Consider the following 18020-nt stretch of genomic DNA (forward strand, 5'->3'; position numbering starts at 1 on the left):
CAAAACTGAAGGGCCATGGATGAGACGAAGAGGAGTAGGAAGTGGAGGATTTGGGTGGAGACCCGGGGCTCCTCTCTCTCCTTCAACCTCCCCCACCGCCAGTCTGTCCCCTCTGCTATGTTCAGCTTCCCGTCTCTGCTCGGGCCAAGTCTAAGTCACAGACATTTCCCTCCTGCATTCCTGGGGCCTCTGTCTCCACCCACCAGAGCATTCTGTTGAAAAGTGTGACAACATGTCAACTTGCCTAAAGGGCTTCACGGCTCCTCATTCATTGTCCTTGGGGAGAAACACACAATGGCTCTAGCAGACCGTTGCCACCCCGGTCCCCTGACCCCGCCTCGCCTGCCCTGCTCTGCCCACCACCCACCGCGCTCCAATTACCCATGTGCTCTCCATCCTGGAACATGTCAGGGGCTTCCTCACGTCAGAGCCACCAGCCATATTGTTCCTGGAATATTCTTCCAGGCTCCTCTCATGGCTGGCTGCTTCTCTTCTTCCAGACTCCCTGGCTGAGCCTGCCCCTCCCAGCCCTCTTCCTGGGACCTTCCTGCTCTTTCCCCAGAAAGAGGCTCATCTGGTGGAGCCTAGCACACAGCTTGCCACTTTGAGGGTGGGTGGTGTGAGTAAATGAAGGAATGGATGGAGTTTTTGCTTGACTCTGTTACAATTAGGCTGTGGAGCCTGAGCTACATCCTCTCAGTGTCCTTTGGCATCACTTTCCTCTAGTAACAAATGTGGGCAAAAATACCTGCCCTCTCCATGTTCTCTCAGGACTGCTAACAAAGGACCCCATTGCTGTGTTGATACAGGGCTTGGGTTGCTTGCTCAGCCCATTGGAAAGCCTTGCTTTTCTCCTGATGTCGGGACTGTTTGTCACTGTGGACTGGTCCTACACAGACTGGCATAAGCACACAAAGGGCTGGTGGAGGAGAAGGGGCTGACACCCAGTGAAGGGAAGCTTTGCAACCCCTGCACAGGGTGCTGTTCCTGGCCATGTCTTCTGGGGGCGCTGTCTTCCAATGACTCACACACCAGCCCTGCCCTGCCTGTGGGTCTCTGTCCAAAGCCCACCAACAAGCTCCTTCTCTTTCCTGTGGCTTTTGGCAGGTTGGATTTTCTCCTTTACTGTGTCTGGGAAAGGTAGTGAAATCTCTCTCCTCCCCTTGCTACTTTCCGCTCCCTCTGACACATTGCCAACCTGTAAATGATGTCTTCGTTTTTTTCTTTGTTGTTTTGATGCTGTGAAGTGTGCCTTGTTAACACCAGGTGCTGAAAAATTAAAACTTATCTCATCAATCATCATCATCAAAGCAAGGTGGGGTAGGATGGTTTCAACTAGTCCCAAATTTCCAGAGGGAATTTGGCCTCTTGTCAATTCCCCTCTCCCCAAGGCTGACGTTACTAGAACAACAAAGTCCTCTCCAGCTGCCCAGTCTTGGGTTTACTCAGTTAAAAATCTCATATAGTGGGCTCAGTGCTAAGCACGAGAAAGGGCCCAACATTTCTTGACTGATAATCTATCAGTTGTTTCCTGCCATTCAACTGTGGGACTCTAAGAATAGTACATTTTTCTGGTAGCAGAGTTTTAACAACCTAGAAAGCTTAATTAAGCTTTCCTGCTGCATTTTTTTAATTGAATTAGTAGCAGGAGAGTATTTTTAGAAGCCAAGTGATTGTTTCGTGTAACAGATACACGTCTGAATATTCTTAAAGCCTCTATATAGGCCAGCACAGCTAGAGGACCAACTTCACAAGTCTGAAAGCATGACTGGTTGTCTTTAGACACGTCATCACTAGCATAATCTATTTATTTTGTTCATTCATTATGTATATCTTGAATTCTTTCTTTTTTTCCCCCCTAAGTACAAAGGCAGAGTTGCAAGGAGAATTTTTAAAAATGCTTTACAAAGATGGTCGACCTTGAGAGGTTTTTTTTCCCCTGCCTTCTGTTTGGCTGGTCTGGTGGACCCCCTTCCTAGATTTCAGTCTTATTTAGATTTTGTGTTTTATTCAGAGGAACGAGGACATGGCTTCATGGTAAATGTTTTGTACATTGTTTTGGAAAGTCAAAGTTACACTAAAAGTTTTGTTAGGAGGAAGCTCCAGGTTAAGAAAGCAAGCAGCCATTTAACTAGAGCTTTGAAGTGTACATTATCTCAGCAACTATGGTGACGATTCAAAGTGAGGTAGCAGATGGCACGTTTTCAAATGAATGCTCTGGCTAGAATGGATCTTTCAGGCGCTAGTGAAAAACATGACATAGAAGTGGTCCAAATGAAACTCTCAGGTTTCTCTGGAAGGATCTTTCCAAGACTATTTTAATGTTGGTAATGTGGGAAATACAGTATACAAATTAGAGCCACTACAACTCCTGGTTAAGATCACTAAATTACTGACACACAACTAATGGGAATGATCTAACAGAAATAGAAGACGTGATCTGAAGTAGTAATGCTCTCTTTGTATGCTATAGGTTTGGCAAAGGAGCTAAGAGGGATCCTGTGAGAAACCTGAGGGTGAGGTGGGGTGAGCATGATGAATTCTATTTGAGGAATTTTCCACCTCCTCTGAGACAGGTTTGCCAATTCAGATACATCAGTGAGATCCATGCAAAGATATGGGACTGGGCAAGAGTGTCCCAAAGGAAGGTAGCATGTGAAGACAACTCCTGGAGGTGGCCACAGGCACAGGAGAAAATCAAGTTATTTCTTGCTTCCTTTTGATATTTGTGGTATCAGATGATTCTTCTCTTTAATCTCTCATTTCCATGTTTACTTTTAGAACGAGTTTCAGTATTTCTCCATGTTTCTTCCTCTGCCAAACACTGCAAATCCAGGGACTTTTTGTAAAGAATCATGAAACGTTTTTTCTTTTTTTCTGAAATTGTATAGTATCTCCTTTGATTAGAGTTTGTTTCAGTGACCTGAAATATCACAGGATTTTTCTTTATCTTTGCTCAGCTTAGCTGCTACAAGGTAAGCAGAGGCAAGCTTACCTGCAGTCTTGGTTTTCTAAATACTGAATCCAAGTCCTTCTTTGAAGCACCATCGCTACCAAGGCCATGGAGACATGGTCCAGGCCAATCTTGGTTGCTGGCAGGTGAGCCCCTAGCACCAGCAAAATCAGGACACTGCGAGTTGTTGAGCTGTGGTTTGGTGGAGTTGGAGAGTATTGGGGGTGCCAATTTATAGCATTTCTTTTCTTAAATTTGGATTTTCTTCCACTAAGCAGGGTGCATATTGTTAAAACAAAAGGGGAGGAAGGAAAATAAGCACTGATAAATTATGTGCATTTGTGTTTTAAGAAGTACCTTCTACTTAGATTGATATCCTCACCACTCAACCCCCTCTATCTTTTTCTTCTCTTCTTGCTCTAATCTTACTACTCTTCACACTTCTAAGTTTGCAGAGTTCTTCAGCCAGGAAAACTCCATAAGGGTGGGGTCTGTTCTGCAGCTGACTCCAGGCCCTCCTGCTGCTTTCTTAGCTTTGGGGCCATTTTCTCCTTGGTATTAATGTAGTTCTTTCCCTGAGCTGCTCCTTTAAACTAAAGCTAGATCTCCTGTCTCGTTTTTACAGTGATCCCAGACTAACATGTGAAGTGTTGATATTTTGGCCATGATTCTGATGTGAATCCATGCCATGACTTTCAAATTAAGCAAACCTCAGCTCATTTTGTTGTTCTTAAACAATATACGGAATGGAAATGATTTTGAGAAACCGCTTTCTAAAAACTGTACATGGCTATGGCATGCCAGTATAGAGATAAAAGTAGATTTTGATTTAAATCGTATTCCAAGGCTCTAGTCACAAATGAATTTAACATTTAAATACAGGATAAAGTTTTCCAAGATTATTGTAGTTGAAAAGAAATAAACTGATGATGTGTTTACAACAGTAGTAGCAATCTAATACTTGGTTATAGAAGAATTAATCTCTTCTGCTTTCTTAAATAAATTGGTACTACATAGAAGAAGAAAGAAAAACTGATGTTTTCAAATAGAAATTAAAAAATATTTTAGGTTTTAACATATAAATATGAAATTCATTCCACAATGTTGCTAGAAATATAATGCCATGCAGTGATTATATGCATTTATATTTTTTCTATATATGCACTTAGATTTATGGATATGGATTTTGATAATACATTTGGTGAAGACAATTGTAATAAAACCATGCATAGTAAGATGCTATTTAAATAAATCTACAAGTGAGGATTTATGAAAAAGTGAAAAGATAGACAAAATAGTTTCCAAAAGATTGGCAGGGAGCAGATTATTGGGATTTTAAGTTTTTCATGGTTTTCTCTAGCATGAAGGATTGCTTTTTTAATAGAAAAAGGGACTTTTTAAAAATACTACCTACAAAATTCTCACAAGGAGATTGGAATTAAAGTACATTCCTGTACTAGATAAAAGAGATCAGGTTTTCCCTCTTAAGGTAGTCTACCAAATGCTGTTTCAAATGATTCAATTACACAATCAGTATACAGGACTCAATAGCAATAGCACAAAACAAAGTTTACCTAAATTCAAGTAGTGAGATCATCTAGTAATGAAACTGGATTGTGTATCTACTTAAAATTCTTTACTCACTCAATCAACTGAAATAAAGAACATTCTCCTGAAGACAGCAAGACGTAACTACTGATGTTTATACACAAAGTAAATCACTCTATCATTTAGAATCTAGACAGTTTTGATCTATTGAATTAGATTGCACACCATCAAAGAGGGTATAATTCTGTGGCCAGTGAATCAAACAGTAAACTTTATCAAATAAATTGGTACTACATAGAAGAAAGAAAGTTCAGAGAATTATGAGCAGCCTTTGGTTAAGCTATTTTGGGACTATCTGATAAATGCAAATATTTAATAATTTCATTGAAAAGATAGGACCTTTATTAAATAATTCCTCCCTGTACATTTTTGTTCTAGATAAAGAATGCTACCAAAACAGTGTTGCAAACCTAGGGAAAAGGCAAATATGACTTCCAACTATTTAACAGAAGACCACTACCTGGTACTTTATAGATTTTCCCACATTAATTTCTGGGGTCTTTTCAACAGGTTTTGATCCTTGATAGGCCCTCCCTGGAAAGGTAACTATTGATCCAAGGAATGAGTTAGAAGGCTCACCAACTGGAATTTTAAAATCACTGTAGTATTGGCGCCATGTGCTGCTAACCAGTGAGAACAGAATCTGAAACCAGATGATCTGCTAGTACAAGGTTATCCACTCATTTTACAGTCAGCCACAGTGATGGTCGTTCCATTCATGGCTTTTGGAAAGAGTTGGTCCATCCCAAAAGTTTATTAGAAGATATGTAAAGTAAGTTGTACCACTAGTTTTGATTTTTAAAATTGAGATACATTTCATATTCCATAAAATTCATCTCAAGTCAGTGGTTTTCAGTATATTCACATGCTGTATAACCATCAGCATGGATTTCAGAGCACTTTCATCACCTTCAAAAGAAACTCCATAACCATCAGTCAGCAGTCATTACTCATTTTCCTCTCTCCGCATCCCCTGGAAACCATTATTTCTGTCCTTACGGATTTCCTGATTCGGGATATTTCATATAAATGGAATCATCTAACATGTGTTCTTTGCATCTCTCCCTTTTTATTACTTTTTAATGTCATAAATGTTTTCAAGTTTATCCACATTGTAGCATGTATCAGTAATTCTTTTTTTATGTTCAGATAATATTCCATCATATGGATATACCACATTTTATTTAGCCATTCATCCATTGAGTTTTTTCCACTTTTTGGTTATTGTGAAAAATTCTATAAGGTTTTTGTTTATAGTGAGGCAATGTATAGTTTTTTTAAACTACCGTAGAAACCATCACAAAACACAAGTTGACAAGAACAACTTAGAGGAGGAAAGGTTTATTTGGTGCTTGCAGTTTTAGAAGTCTCAGTCTAAAGGTGGACAACTCCATATATTTCTACCAGCAATATATGAGGGTTTCAATTTTTTCACATTCTTGTCAACTCATATTTTTCTACCTTTTAAAAAAATAATCATCCTAGTGGATGTTAAGTGGTATCTTGTAATTTTGGTTTGCATTTTCCTAATGACCAATGACACTGAGCATAAAAGTGCTTTGGGATATTTATATCCAATCTTTTTTGAAAAAATATTTAAATTCTAATCTATTTTTTATTTGGAATTTTTTCTTTTTGTTATTGAGTTGTAAAAATTCTATAGATACTAGAGCTTTACCAGATATATGATATGCAACAATTTTTCCCATTTTATGAGTTATCTTTTTACTTTCTTGACAGTGTCCTTTGAGGCATATTTTAAATTTTTGATTAAATAAAATTTATTTTTTCTTTGGTTACTGTGCTTTTGGTGTCATATCTAAGAAATGACTGCTTAGTACAATTTCATCAAGGTTTATTCCTACATTTTCTTCTAAGAGTTTTATTATTTTACTTTTTACATTTCAGTCTATGATCCATTTGAGACCATTTTTGTACACAGTGTGAAATAAGGGTCCAATTTCATTTTGTTGCATTTAACTATCAATTGCACTAACATTATTTGTTTAAGGAACTACACATTCCTTCATTGAGTTGTCTTAGAATCTTTGTTAAAAATAAATTAAGGTGCTGGGCTTGTGGCTCAGTGGTAGAGTGCTCACTTAGCATGTATAAGGCACTGGGTTTGATCCACATAAAAATAAATAAAATAAAGGTATTGTGTCCATCTACAACTAAAAAATATTTTTTAAAAAATAAATTGATTGCAATTGTAGTGATTGATTTCTGTAATCTCAATTCTATTTCACTTATCTATATGTCTATCCTTATGCCAGTACCAGATAGTCCTAATTACAATAGCTTTGTAGTACGTTTGAAATTGGGAAGTATGAATCCTACAACTTTCCCTCTTTTCAAGAGTGATATGTGGGGGCTGAGGATGTGGCTCAAGCGGTAGCGCGCTGGCCTGGCATGTGTGCGGCCCGGGTTCGATCCTCAGCACCACATACAAACACAGATGTTGTGTCCTCCGAAAACTAAAAAAATAAATAAATATTAAAAAAAGAAAGAGTGGTATGTGTTCTAGTCAGTTTTTGCATTGCTGTGACCAAAAATAACTGACAAGAACAACTTAGAGGAGGAAAGGTTTATTTGGTGCTTACAGTTTTAGAAGTCTCAGTCTAAAGGTGGACAACTCCATTGTTCTGGGACCCAAGGTGAGGCAGAACATCATGGGGGAAGGGCTCAGTACAGGAAAGCTGCTCTCAGCTCATGGCTGAAGAGAGGCAGAGAGAGAGAGAGAGAAAGAGAGGTAGGCAAGGGTCCACAGGGAAGACTCAACTCTAGAACACCTCTCCAGTGAGCCACCTCTTTTAGCCACACCCCACTTTCCTACAGTTAGAACCCAGTCAGTCCATTCCAACTAGGATGGACTGATTAGATCATAGCTCTCCCAATCCAATCATTTCACTTCTGAATATTCCTGCATTAACAGGAACTTTTGGGGGACACTTCATATCCAAACCATAATATTTTATTTAAGTCCCTTGCATTTCTATATTAGTTTTAGGATCAACTTGTATATTTCTGCAAAAAGTGCATCTGGTATTTTGATAGGGATTGCATTGAATTTGTTGATCAATTTGGAGAGTAAAACCATCACAATAATATTTGTCCCCTGATATGTGAAGGTGGGATTTCTTTAGATCTATTCAAGTTATCTTTAATTTTGTTCAATGATGCTTTGTGATTCTTAGTGTATAAGTCTTGATTTCTTTTGTTAAATTTATGCCCAATATTTTGTTCTTTTATGATACTATTGCAGGTGGAAATGTTTTCTTAATTTCTTTTGTAGGTTGTTCATTGCTAATGTATAAAAGTCACTGATTTTTGTATATTAATATTGTATTCAGCAACCTTGCCAAACTTATTAGCTCTAATATAAAGTTTTTGTGGATTCCTTAATGTTTCTTTTTTTAAAAAAAAACAATTTGATGTATTTCTTTTTTTATTTTTTTAGTTGTTGATGGACCTTTATTTGCTTATTTATATGTGGTGCTGGGAATCGAGCACAATGCCTCACACGTACAAGGTAAGCACTCTACCACTGAGCTACAACCCCAGCCCCTAATGTTTTCTATATACAAGATCATGTCATCTGAAATTAAGTTTTGTTTCTTCTTTTCTAATCTGGATGAATTCTTTTAATTTCTTCACCTTGCCTATTTGCCATATCTTTGTCTTCTGATCTCAGAAAGAAAGCTTACCAATATATTACTGTGGATTTTTCATAGGTGTCTTTTATCAGACTGAAAAATTTATTCCATATTTAGTTTTTTGAATGTTTTCATCAGAAAGGGTGTTGGATTTTGCCAAATGTTCAATACTTTTCTACATCTATTGAGGTGATAGTGTTGGTTTTTGTCCTATATTTAGTAATATGGTATTAATATAAGATATTGATTGATTTTAGCATGTTGAGTTTTGTATTCTCAAGATAAATTCTATTTGTTATGTCTAATCCTTTCTGTATGTTGCTGTTTGGTTTTATACTTTGCTGAGAATTTTTATAATAAGGATATTGGCCTATAGATATATTTTCTTTGCTGATTTTGGCATGTGGATAATGTTGTCTTGGTAGAATGAGTTGGGAAGTGTACCCTCCTTTTTTTGGGAAGAGTTTGTGACTAATTGGTGTTAAATATTTAAATGTTTGGTAGAATTCACCAATGAAGACATCTGTTCCTTGACTTTTCTTTGTGGGAAGTATTTTTCTTATTATAATTTCAATCTTGTTTAAACTTTATTTCCTTTGGACTTAATTTTGGTAGTGTAGATTCTCTAACTTTTGGGCCTGCAAATTCCCTTACAAATCTTTTATTTCCATAAGATCAGCAGTAATATTTCATTCCTGGTTTTAGTAATTTGAGACTTTTTTTTTTTTTTGGTAGACTAGCTAAGTGTGGGTTAATTTTGTTGATTTTCTCCCAAGAACTAGATTTTGGTTTTGGTTTATTTTTCTATTCTCAATTTATTTTTACTCTAATCTGTATTGTTCCTTTGTTCTGCTTTAGATTTCATTTGTTATTCTTTTCTAGTTCCTTATATTAGAAGACTGGGTTATTGATTTGAGACCTTTCTTTCTTAATGTGGACATTTACAGCTATATGTTACTCTGTAAGTGCTGCTTTAGCTACCTCTTCTAGGTTCTGGTGTGCTGTGTCTTCATTTTCACCAATCTCAAGTAACTTTGTAATTTCTTTTGTGAATTCTTTGACTCATTTGTTAAATAGAAGTATACTGCTTAATTTCCACACATTAGTAAATTCCCCAAATTTCGTTATTATTGATTTCCAGTCTCATTCCACTGTGACCACAGAATGAACATTAAAAAATTAGAATTTGTTTAATGACCTAAAATATGGTTTAGGTAATGTTCCATGTATACTTTAGAAGAATGTGCATCATGTTGTTGTTAAATTATTTTAAAGTTGTTTGCTAGGTCTTTTTGACTTAAAGCATTGTTCTTACCTTCTGTTTATTTGTTGACCTTCTCATTGCTCTGTTATTGTGAGGCAATGAAGTCACCAACTATTATTGTCGAATTACTTATTCTCCTTCCAATTTGTCAGTCTTTACTTCATACATTTAGGGCTCTGTTATTAGATGCATATATATATGCATAACTGTCTTCTTGGTGGACTGACCCTTTTATTATTGTGTAATGTCTTTGTCTCTAGAATGTCTCCTACAGATAGCATATAATTGGACTATGATTTTTATCCATTCTCCTATTTCTAACTTTAAATGGGAATGTTTAATCCATTTACGTTTAATGAAATTATCAATAAAGTGGGATTTAGGGTGCCATTTTGTTTTCTATGTCCTTTGTAGTTTTGTCCCTCTACTGCTCCAATAGTTTTATGCATTCTCTTGTTAGTATTTTCTAGTGTACCATTTTATGAGTTCCCTTATTGTAGCTTTTACCATATATTCTTTAGCTATTTTAAAGCTATTTTCCCCTTGATGATTATAATTAACATCTTGAATCTAGTTTGGATTTAAATCAACTTAATTTCAATAGTATACAAAAATTTTGTTCCTATGTAGGCTTTTCTGCCCCCATCCTTTGTACTGTAGTCATGTAAAATGTTATTTTTATTTTGTACCTATCATTACCACAGATTTTATGCTATTGTTCCTAAACCAGGAGAGTTAAGAACAGAAAACAAACTCAGGCTATCTTATATTTATCTACAGTTACTTTCACCAGTTCCCTTTATTTCTCCATATAGACTTGTGTTGTCTATTTTAATATCACTTAACCCTGATAGACTCTATTATTTCGTGTAGGCAGACTTGTTACTGAAGAATTCTGTTTTTGTTTATCTAGGACTGTTCTAATTTCATTTTCATTTTGAAGGATATTCTCCTGGGTATAGAATTCTTATTTGATAATTATTTACTTTCTGCACTTTGAATATGGCATTCCACTGTCCTAGTCTCCATTACTTCTGATGACAATCCCTCATACATGAGTCACTTTTTCCTTGCTTTCAAGATTACATGTCCTGTCATGGATATTTTTGAGTTTCTCCTACTTGTGATTGATTAAGCTTCTTGTGTGTGCAAATCAATGTTTTTGTTTTTTTTTTTAAGTCAAACTTGTCTTTAACCATTATCTTTTCAAATATTCATGTTGCCACTTTCTTTTCTCCCTAAGGCTCCAATCATGCATACATTAGTATGCTTCATAGTGTCCCACAGGTCTCTGTAGCTATATTCATTTTTCATTATTTTTCCTTTCTGTACCTCAGAATGGATCATCTCAATGGACCTCTATTCAAGTTTGCTATTTTTCTCCCTGCTCAAATCTGCTATTGAGTACCTCTCAATGAAAAAATGAATTTTTTCATTTCAGTTATTGTTTTCAACTTAAGAATTTACATTTGGTTATTTTAATTTTTAAAAACATTTTTAGTTGTAGATGGATACAATACCTTTTTAAATTTATTTTTATGTGGTGCTGAGGATTGAACCCACTGCCTCACATGTGCTAGACAAGTGCTCTACCTGTGAACTACAACCCCAGCCCCTGGTTATTTTAATTTCTATTATTTAATCATTATTTTCTATGTGGTGAGACATCATTTTCATACTTCAGTTCTTTAGACATGGATTTTATTTAATTAAGTGTATTTAAAGAAGCTGACTTAAAAGTCTTTTTTGCCTACAAGTCCAATGTCTGTATTTCCTTGGGTGCAGTTAGTGTTTTATTCTTGTGTACTTTGTTTCTTTGCATGCTTCATAATTTTTTGGTGTAAAACTGGATGATTTAAATAATATGTGGTAACTGTAAAAATCATATTTACTTACCTCCATTTTAAGAGTTCTCTGTACTTGCTGCTTTTTATTTTAGTGAATTTTCTGAACTAATTCAGTAGTCTATATTCTTTGCAATACATGAACACTGAAGTCTCTGCTTGGGTAGGTTAGCAGAGATTTCCCGACTTGAAACCAGTAAGTTTCCCAGTCTGCGCAGAGGGCTGTACAAACATTGCGACACTCAGCAGGAAAGGTGACAGCTGTTTTCGGCTTCACTTTCTTCTTGTGCAGAACCACAAGGTCAACTTAAGTTCAGAGTTTAGGACATTATCAGGTCTTTCCTGAGCAAGAGTACATCCATTGGCAAGTGCAGAGCTCTACACATGTACATGACCATCTAACCCCCAGAATACCAGAGCTTTTCAAAACTCCTCTGACACCTCATTCCCCAGCTTTTCTTCTTAAGTTAAGGTTTTGGTTAGCCTATTGTTCACTGCAAGGATTATGTGCTGCTCCAGGCAGTCACATGTTAATTATCTCCTCAGTATTTTTCAGCAAATGTTCCAGAGGAAAAGGCTTTTCACACTTGACAAACTCAAATCCTGTAAAATAAAGACAGTCCGGCAAGTAATATCTTCCAGAGAACTGCCCAACAGGTCAAATGACAGTTCTGTGGAAATGAGGCTTTAAAGGAGCTCTATCCTCCTTTGCCCCCTCTGGTGGCTTCCAGGCTACTGTTATACACCACTGTGTATTGTTGGTTTTCAAGGAGCCAGTGGAGATGGAAAGGGGATGGCAAAAGGGGAAGTTAAAACACCACAAAGCTCACTGTTCATGCTGTGATCCAGTTGTTTTTCTTGAATTAATAAGTACTCCTTGGATTGCTGCAGCCCTTGGTTAGTTTCCAGAATTCTAAAAAAAGTGAATTCTGACATTTTGAGCCAATTTCTTCTTGCTTTGACAGTGAGTGAAGGGTGTTCAGAGGTCCTTCCTCAACCATTTTCACTGGCTTTGATTTAAATATCGAATGCTCTCTTTTCTTTCCTACAGAATGAATTTGGATAAAACAATAAAGATACCACCACTGACATTTCTGAGCATTCGTATGGTTCAAACTCAATTATTCTATAAACATGCAACCAGACTGGATGCAGTATGAATTTTAGAAAATGGCTATCCTCCTAGTGGACATTGCCATAACTTCTGGACGGCAGAATCAGAGTGTTAGACAATCTTTTCATTACAGACATATCTTGAATCACCAGAAGAAACAAAACCTGATGCTTTTTAACATAGGCAGCAAGGATAACCCATACTTTACTGTAAGGTGGAATGGGAAAGAAAACAGAACAACTCTTGCAGGTTTCTTAATTGCATTTAAAAATGACCTCTAAATGCTGCACCTTCTGCTTAGCCACCACTCTGGGTTGCCAGTACTTTTCTGTGTCTGATGCACGAGAGACCATGTAGTCATGCTTCAAAGAGCACATCTTAGGCTGTGACTGAGGATAACAGTCACTCTGCTATGATCAATCCCTTTCCTAAGAGACACCTGCATTACTTTCAGATCTATTAGCTGATGACATAGAGAAGTACTTCCTGGGTAGAGATGGTGAGACTTAAGTGATTTTCTAGACAGATATGGAGCTATTTTCATGAGCACAGATTTCATAAAAATCTTCTCTGAAGAAAAGGCAAGATATTCACTGGGCTCTTGGAGAAATGTAAAAGAGCCTCATTAGGAACAAGCAGGAGTGAATGGAAATTGCAAAAATAAAAGCATAATAAAATGGTCAGGGTTATGTAAGAAAGCATTTAAATAAGATTATCAAAGAGTGTTTATGAGCCTATGCAATGAATTTACATCTCAATATTTAATTATACCAGGTTGTATTAATGTTAGTCCAGTTAAGTGTCCATGTTCACAAATCATCTGAATAAAAATGTTTTGATTTCTGATGAAGCAATGTACTAGGCTTAAGTTTTTTTAATAGTAAAAAAAAGAATGTCATTTTTTTTTCAATTCAGGAAGGAAAACTAAACATTAGTATTAATAATTTTAAAAAATGCCTTCGAAAGTTCCCAGAGATTATGAAATAGGTATATGTTTTAGGCAAAACTACATGCAGTCAACTGGTGTTGAAGTTCTTATTTTTTTCCCCTTAGACCCCAAAACATTTTAATATGTAATACTCAATGTGATACAAATGTGAGATAGTCAGACAAGTAGAGTGTGGAAGGATTTAGTGAGAGATGAGTACACTGACCAAAGAAAATTTAATATGCCCCTCACTCTTCCAGAAGACGAGGGCCAGATAATAAACAAGATCATTAATCATCTTTAGTAGCCAGAGAGGATCCTCCACCAGTCCTTTCTGGTCCTCTTTGTTAAAATATTTAAAAATATTTTAAAGTGCACTCAAAATACACATTAATTGAAGATGTAGCATTTCATATACACAATATTATAGTTAAGATTTCTGGCATAACTATTAGGCATACTGAAAAGCACTGGTAGAGTGATGCATTGACGTAGACCCCTTGGTACTGCTTCCCAGATGACCTGTTTCATGAGGCCATTCTGGATTTAAAAACTTACCACTAGCCAACCACACATGAGGTCACTGTTGTAAACTTACCTGAACAGACTTTACATTCCAAGGGGCTCACTTTAAAAAATTACTATTATTGCATGAAGTATTTTTCTACTTAGAATAACTACTGCTCAAGGCAACAACAAATGGTAAGGGCATTTATCTAGCAAACACGAGGACCTGGGCTCGATCCCTAGCACTGTTAAAAAAAGTAAACAACATATATAATAATTTTAGATTTGCCTTTCTGCAAAGGTTTGGACAAAATTCAAATACACAGCATGTAGTCAAATTTTCTCCAGTTGACAACACTCCTTTATAATATCAAAGTTAGGAATGACATCAGTGAATCCAGCACAAAATTTCTGTAATGAACAGCACCAGGGAAACCATGTTATAAGTTCCCTTTCTCATCAATTAAACCCAGATGCTGCACCCCAGGGTTAAGGTTGAGATTGCCCAAAGACTGGCTGCCCCACCAAGGCTGATATTCAACACACTCCAGTTTATAACAGGTAAAGAGAGGATGCTTGGAGTGTAAGTGTCTTTGTAAAATTTCAAACATGTTAAAACAAGATTATTACATACTTTATCTCAATGAGAATTCCTGAATATCAGGTTAGCACATTTCATGGCTCCATTTTAAGATATATGATGGCAGAGGGTGAAACAGAAAGATGTAGCAATATATTTACTGTCATTTAAATAACAGGTATCAGTCACTTAGGCTTGAAGCACATCTGTGAAGTTTCATGCCACATTTCTCACCCGTCAACTTACATACAAGTAGGGATTTTGCTAAAACTTCAATTATTCCAAAAGATGAAAGAAGTGGTACATTTTGATACAGATCTTCAGTTTCTATTATACTTTAGGCCTTTGAAATGTTAAGGCTGAACAGACCAAGTTATGAAAGGGACAAGAGGAAGTAAGAACAGTGCGAATACAGTTGGAACACATGGTAACTTTCTGCCTTCACCATTCTCCCCAGATAGTCTGCTTTCTGAGCAGCAGGTGGTGTGACTGTAAAGAGATCACACATTTGTCAGTAACTATGTAGGATTTTTGGCACTGTTAGAGCCTAGCATTACAGAGTTAGGGCAGCTAATAAAATGCCATCAACCAGATTTTTGACAAGTCTGAAAGTTTTTGAAAATAACTTTTCTATCAAGCAACCCTTCCTGGTTCTCTTTTCAGTCCTGCCTTAGAGAACAATTTTTTTTTCTTTTTAAAAAAAATCACTTCACAGCAACCAGATGAACATCTGGCAGCAAAGTAACACTAAAATGCCATCCTTTTAAAGGAAGGGCAAATACGTGACTCTTCCATGAAGAGTTTGTCTCTCTGGCAGGGATAGGCTCACAGGCTGTTTATGGAGGTTTTTTTTTTTTTTTTTTTTAAACCAAAGCCCAAGGCTGTTTGGACTTCACCTGTATTTTCTCAGTGATATCTGGACAACAATGTTACATATATAAGAAATCCAGAGTCAAAATGAACACAAGCTCATGCACTAGGTAAATAATGCGCTCAAGCTGTACTTTGGATGGCCCTGCTAACAACTAGTAGCAGAAGTAGCTGAAGCCATTTTTTTCACATGTAACAATGATAGCTCAAAATCAGTATGAATTTAATCATAAACCCACCTAATGGGAACAGGGAGGTCTTATTTTGGTGTGTTTTCTCCCCTTTTCTTATTATGCAGAAAAATGCTTAAATCTAGAAAGGATAAGATCTTTTAAAGCCTCAAATATTTCTTGAGCTTCTCATTTATTAAAAAAAAATCTCATTAGGAAATTAAAAAAAATTTTAAATTATTTTTTTGTATATAGTCTTTCAAATCAGAGTGTATTTCATTTTCGTTTTTAAATCCCTCTTGATGGTCTCTTAATACATTGCAAAACTTACAAATAAGGTTGTAACTTTCCAGAGGGTGTGTGCTCTGGGATCTTGCTGCGCCTCCACAGGAGTCTAACTTTGCAGCCAACTCAAGCACCCCACCCTGCTATGTGAGACTATTAGGCCATGGAGTGTGCTGAAATGCTAAAAACTGACAAGTTTCCACTGGAGAAACCATGGAGAATAATCGCATGGGGAAATAATCCTCTGGGGGAAAGAAAGAGAGCAGGAGAAGTATCACTGAAGGTAAGCTGTTCAGAAGTTAATTTGCCTATATTATCAAATTATAGTTCTTCAGGGAACTCACTTTAAATTAGACGTGTGGAGGTTCATCAAACTAAATAGTTTACGTATGAGACACACTCACATAAAAAAGAAAAAACACAGAAGACAGGATGTCCTTAATTTGGGGGAGGATATATTCCAACTTGGGGGAAGGGTGAAGGCGTTTTAGCTGTGCAGCTCAATATGACATTTCCAGAGAGTTCTGCATGCCCCCGCATGAGACAGGACAGGATGGAAGGGCCTGTTCTGCCTTGGCTGGACTATCCAAGCCCTGCCGCACACAGTGTGCGACTCAGAGGCGGCCTTGGTGTCAAGCTGGCAGTGCTCCTGAGGCTCTTGAGTGTTTATCAACTCAGCAGGTCAAAAGTCTGCAGACACTGGGTGGAGCAGCAGTAAGCCACAAAACTAACAGTTGTCCTCCTGGAAGGGGAGAAAGGAGAGAGAACACTGTTAGTTCAAGATTAAAGTCTCTGGATTCTTTCCACTGGAGACAGTCTTTCTTTGTTACAAATAAATGATTGGGCATGGTCAACAGACTGCATTACAGAAATATAAATTTCCTTTTAAAACTGAGCTGTCATCAGGTAAGGCATGTGTGTGCATGTGTGTGCTCGCTTTATTAGTGGTGTTCTGATGACATACTATCCCTAACCTCACTGCTGGGGAATAATTAGCCTTTTTCCATATCCTGTTCTGAACTGTGCTTAGTAGAACTAACAGTGCAATCACAGATTTTGGTGTACATTATTAAAATCATGCAACAGGAACCCATTCAGCTAGAATACATACATACTGCAGAGCTTAACATAATTTTAACAAAGGTATTCCCATAGATTGTTCATGGAAATAATTTCAGAACCTGTTATCACAGTTCAAGGTATTCCCACATACCACAGGAATCCCTTCTCAAACTCCTGTTTGGAGACTTCTGCCTGGAGGCCTCTGACACCCTCTGGACACCCTCTGGACAGCTCCAGGTGCCTGTGTTCCCACCAGAAGTGCCATCCTCTGGTGAGGGAAAAAGAGGCTACTGTGCTAAGTGTTTTCCATTCCTCACCCCTTAATCCAGTCTCTGCCTATTTGTGTAGCCTAGGAAGGTGATCTCTACAGACTCTACCCTACTAATTGATAGAGCATTCTGTGGCATCGAAGTTACTCAAAGCATCAAATAGAATGGCAATGGACAATAAGGCACAGGAGAGCAAGTGGCTGGGGAACCTGATGACTATGGCCATCATGGTGAATCAGTTTTTTTGGGTGACATGGCTTCTGACCGTGTTGACAAGATTGGGGGTGGGGGGAGGGAGACAGGGAGAGAGAGACAGGGAGGGGAGGGGCAGGCTTCATGCCTTGAAATCTCAACTCAAGGAATAGGTAGAAAATCAGAAAGTTTCTATGGTGGCCTGAAAGGATGCTCATTTTATGATGCAATGAGGAACAAGGCTGAGGCCTGAAAAGTAGAGGCTGCAGAATCATCAGCCAGGTAATGGGATGCTTATGCTAAATCTCTATGCCAAGATAAAGGTGCTGGTTGGGAGGTAGTGGGAACTTGAGACTTGAGGGAGAAGCCTTTGGACAGACACCAATCTAAGGAACCTGAGCCTCTAACATCTTTGAACATCTTTTCATATCAGAAGCAGCGTTTTCTACCTTGTAAGAAAACCAGTATGCCTTTGCATAAAAATATTTCAATGGCTACATGCAGGGTGGCTACCTAAAAATGAAGAACCTATTCTTTTCAGGAACCACCATCACCAATACTCATTGCCTCTAGGGCCATCAAGAGAGTAAAATCCCAGCATGACCCAGAGAGCTTGTAAGGTCTATTCTTGGAGGAGATAATGTAGACAATGAAGAAGTCACAGGATCTTGTCACAATGTATTAGAAGGAACCTGGAAAGCAAATGTGGAAACAGATT

At 37.4% G+C, this 18020-nt stretch overlaps 1 protein-coding gene across 7 annotated transcripts in view; it reads right to left on the reverse strand.

The window, feature by feature from the left end:
* Positions 1-16214: 16214 nt before the first annotated feature.
* Positions 16215-18020, reverse strand: part of Lrrc28 (leucine rich repeat containing 28) — a 146059-nt gene continuing 144253 nt past the window's right edge. For all 7 annotated transcript variants that reach the window (XM_046436203.2, XM_046436188.2, XM_046436217.2 and 4 more), the window contains one exon: positions 16215-16521. In XM_046436203.2, coding sequence (XP_046292159.1) covers positions 16449-16521 — 73 coding nt within the window. In that variant the 3' untranslated portion in view covers positions 16215-16448. The remainder of the gene's footprint in view (positions 16522-18020) is intronic.

This window comes from Marmota monax, unplaced genomic scaffold (genome assembly GCF_021218885.2).
Source record: "Marmota monax isolate L192 unplaced genomic scaffold, Marmota_monax_Labrador192_F-V1.1 WCK01_AAM20220418_F8-fsc00005, whole genome shotgun sequence".
NCBI lineage: Eukaryota > Metazoa > Chordata > Mammalia > Rodentia > Sciuridae > Marmota > Marmota monax.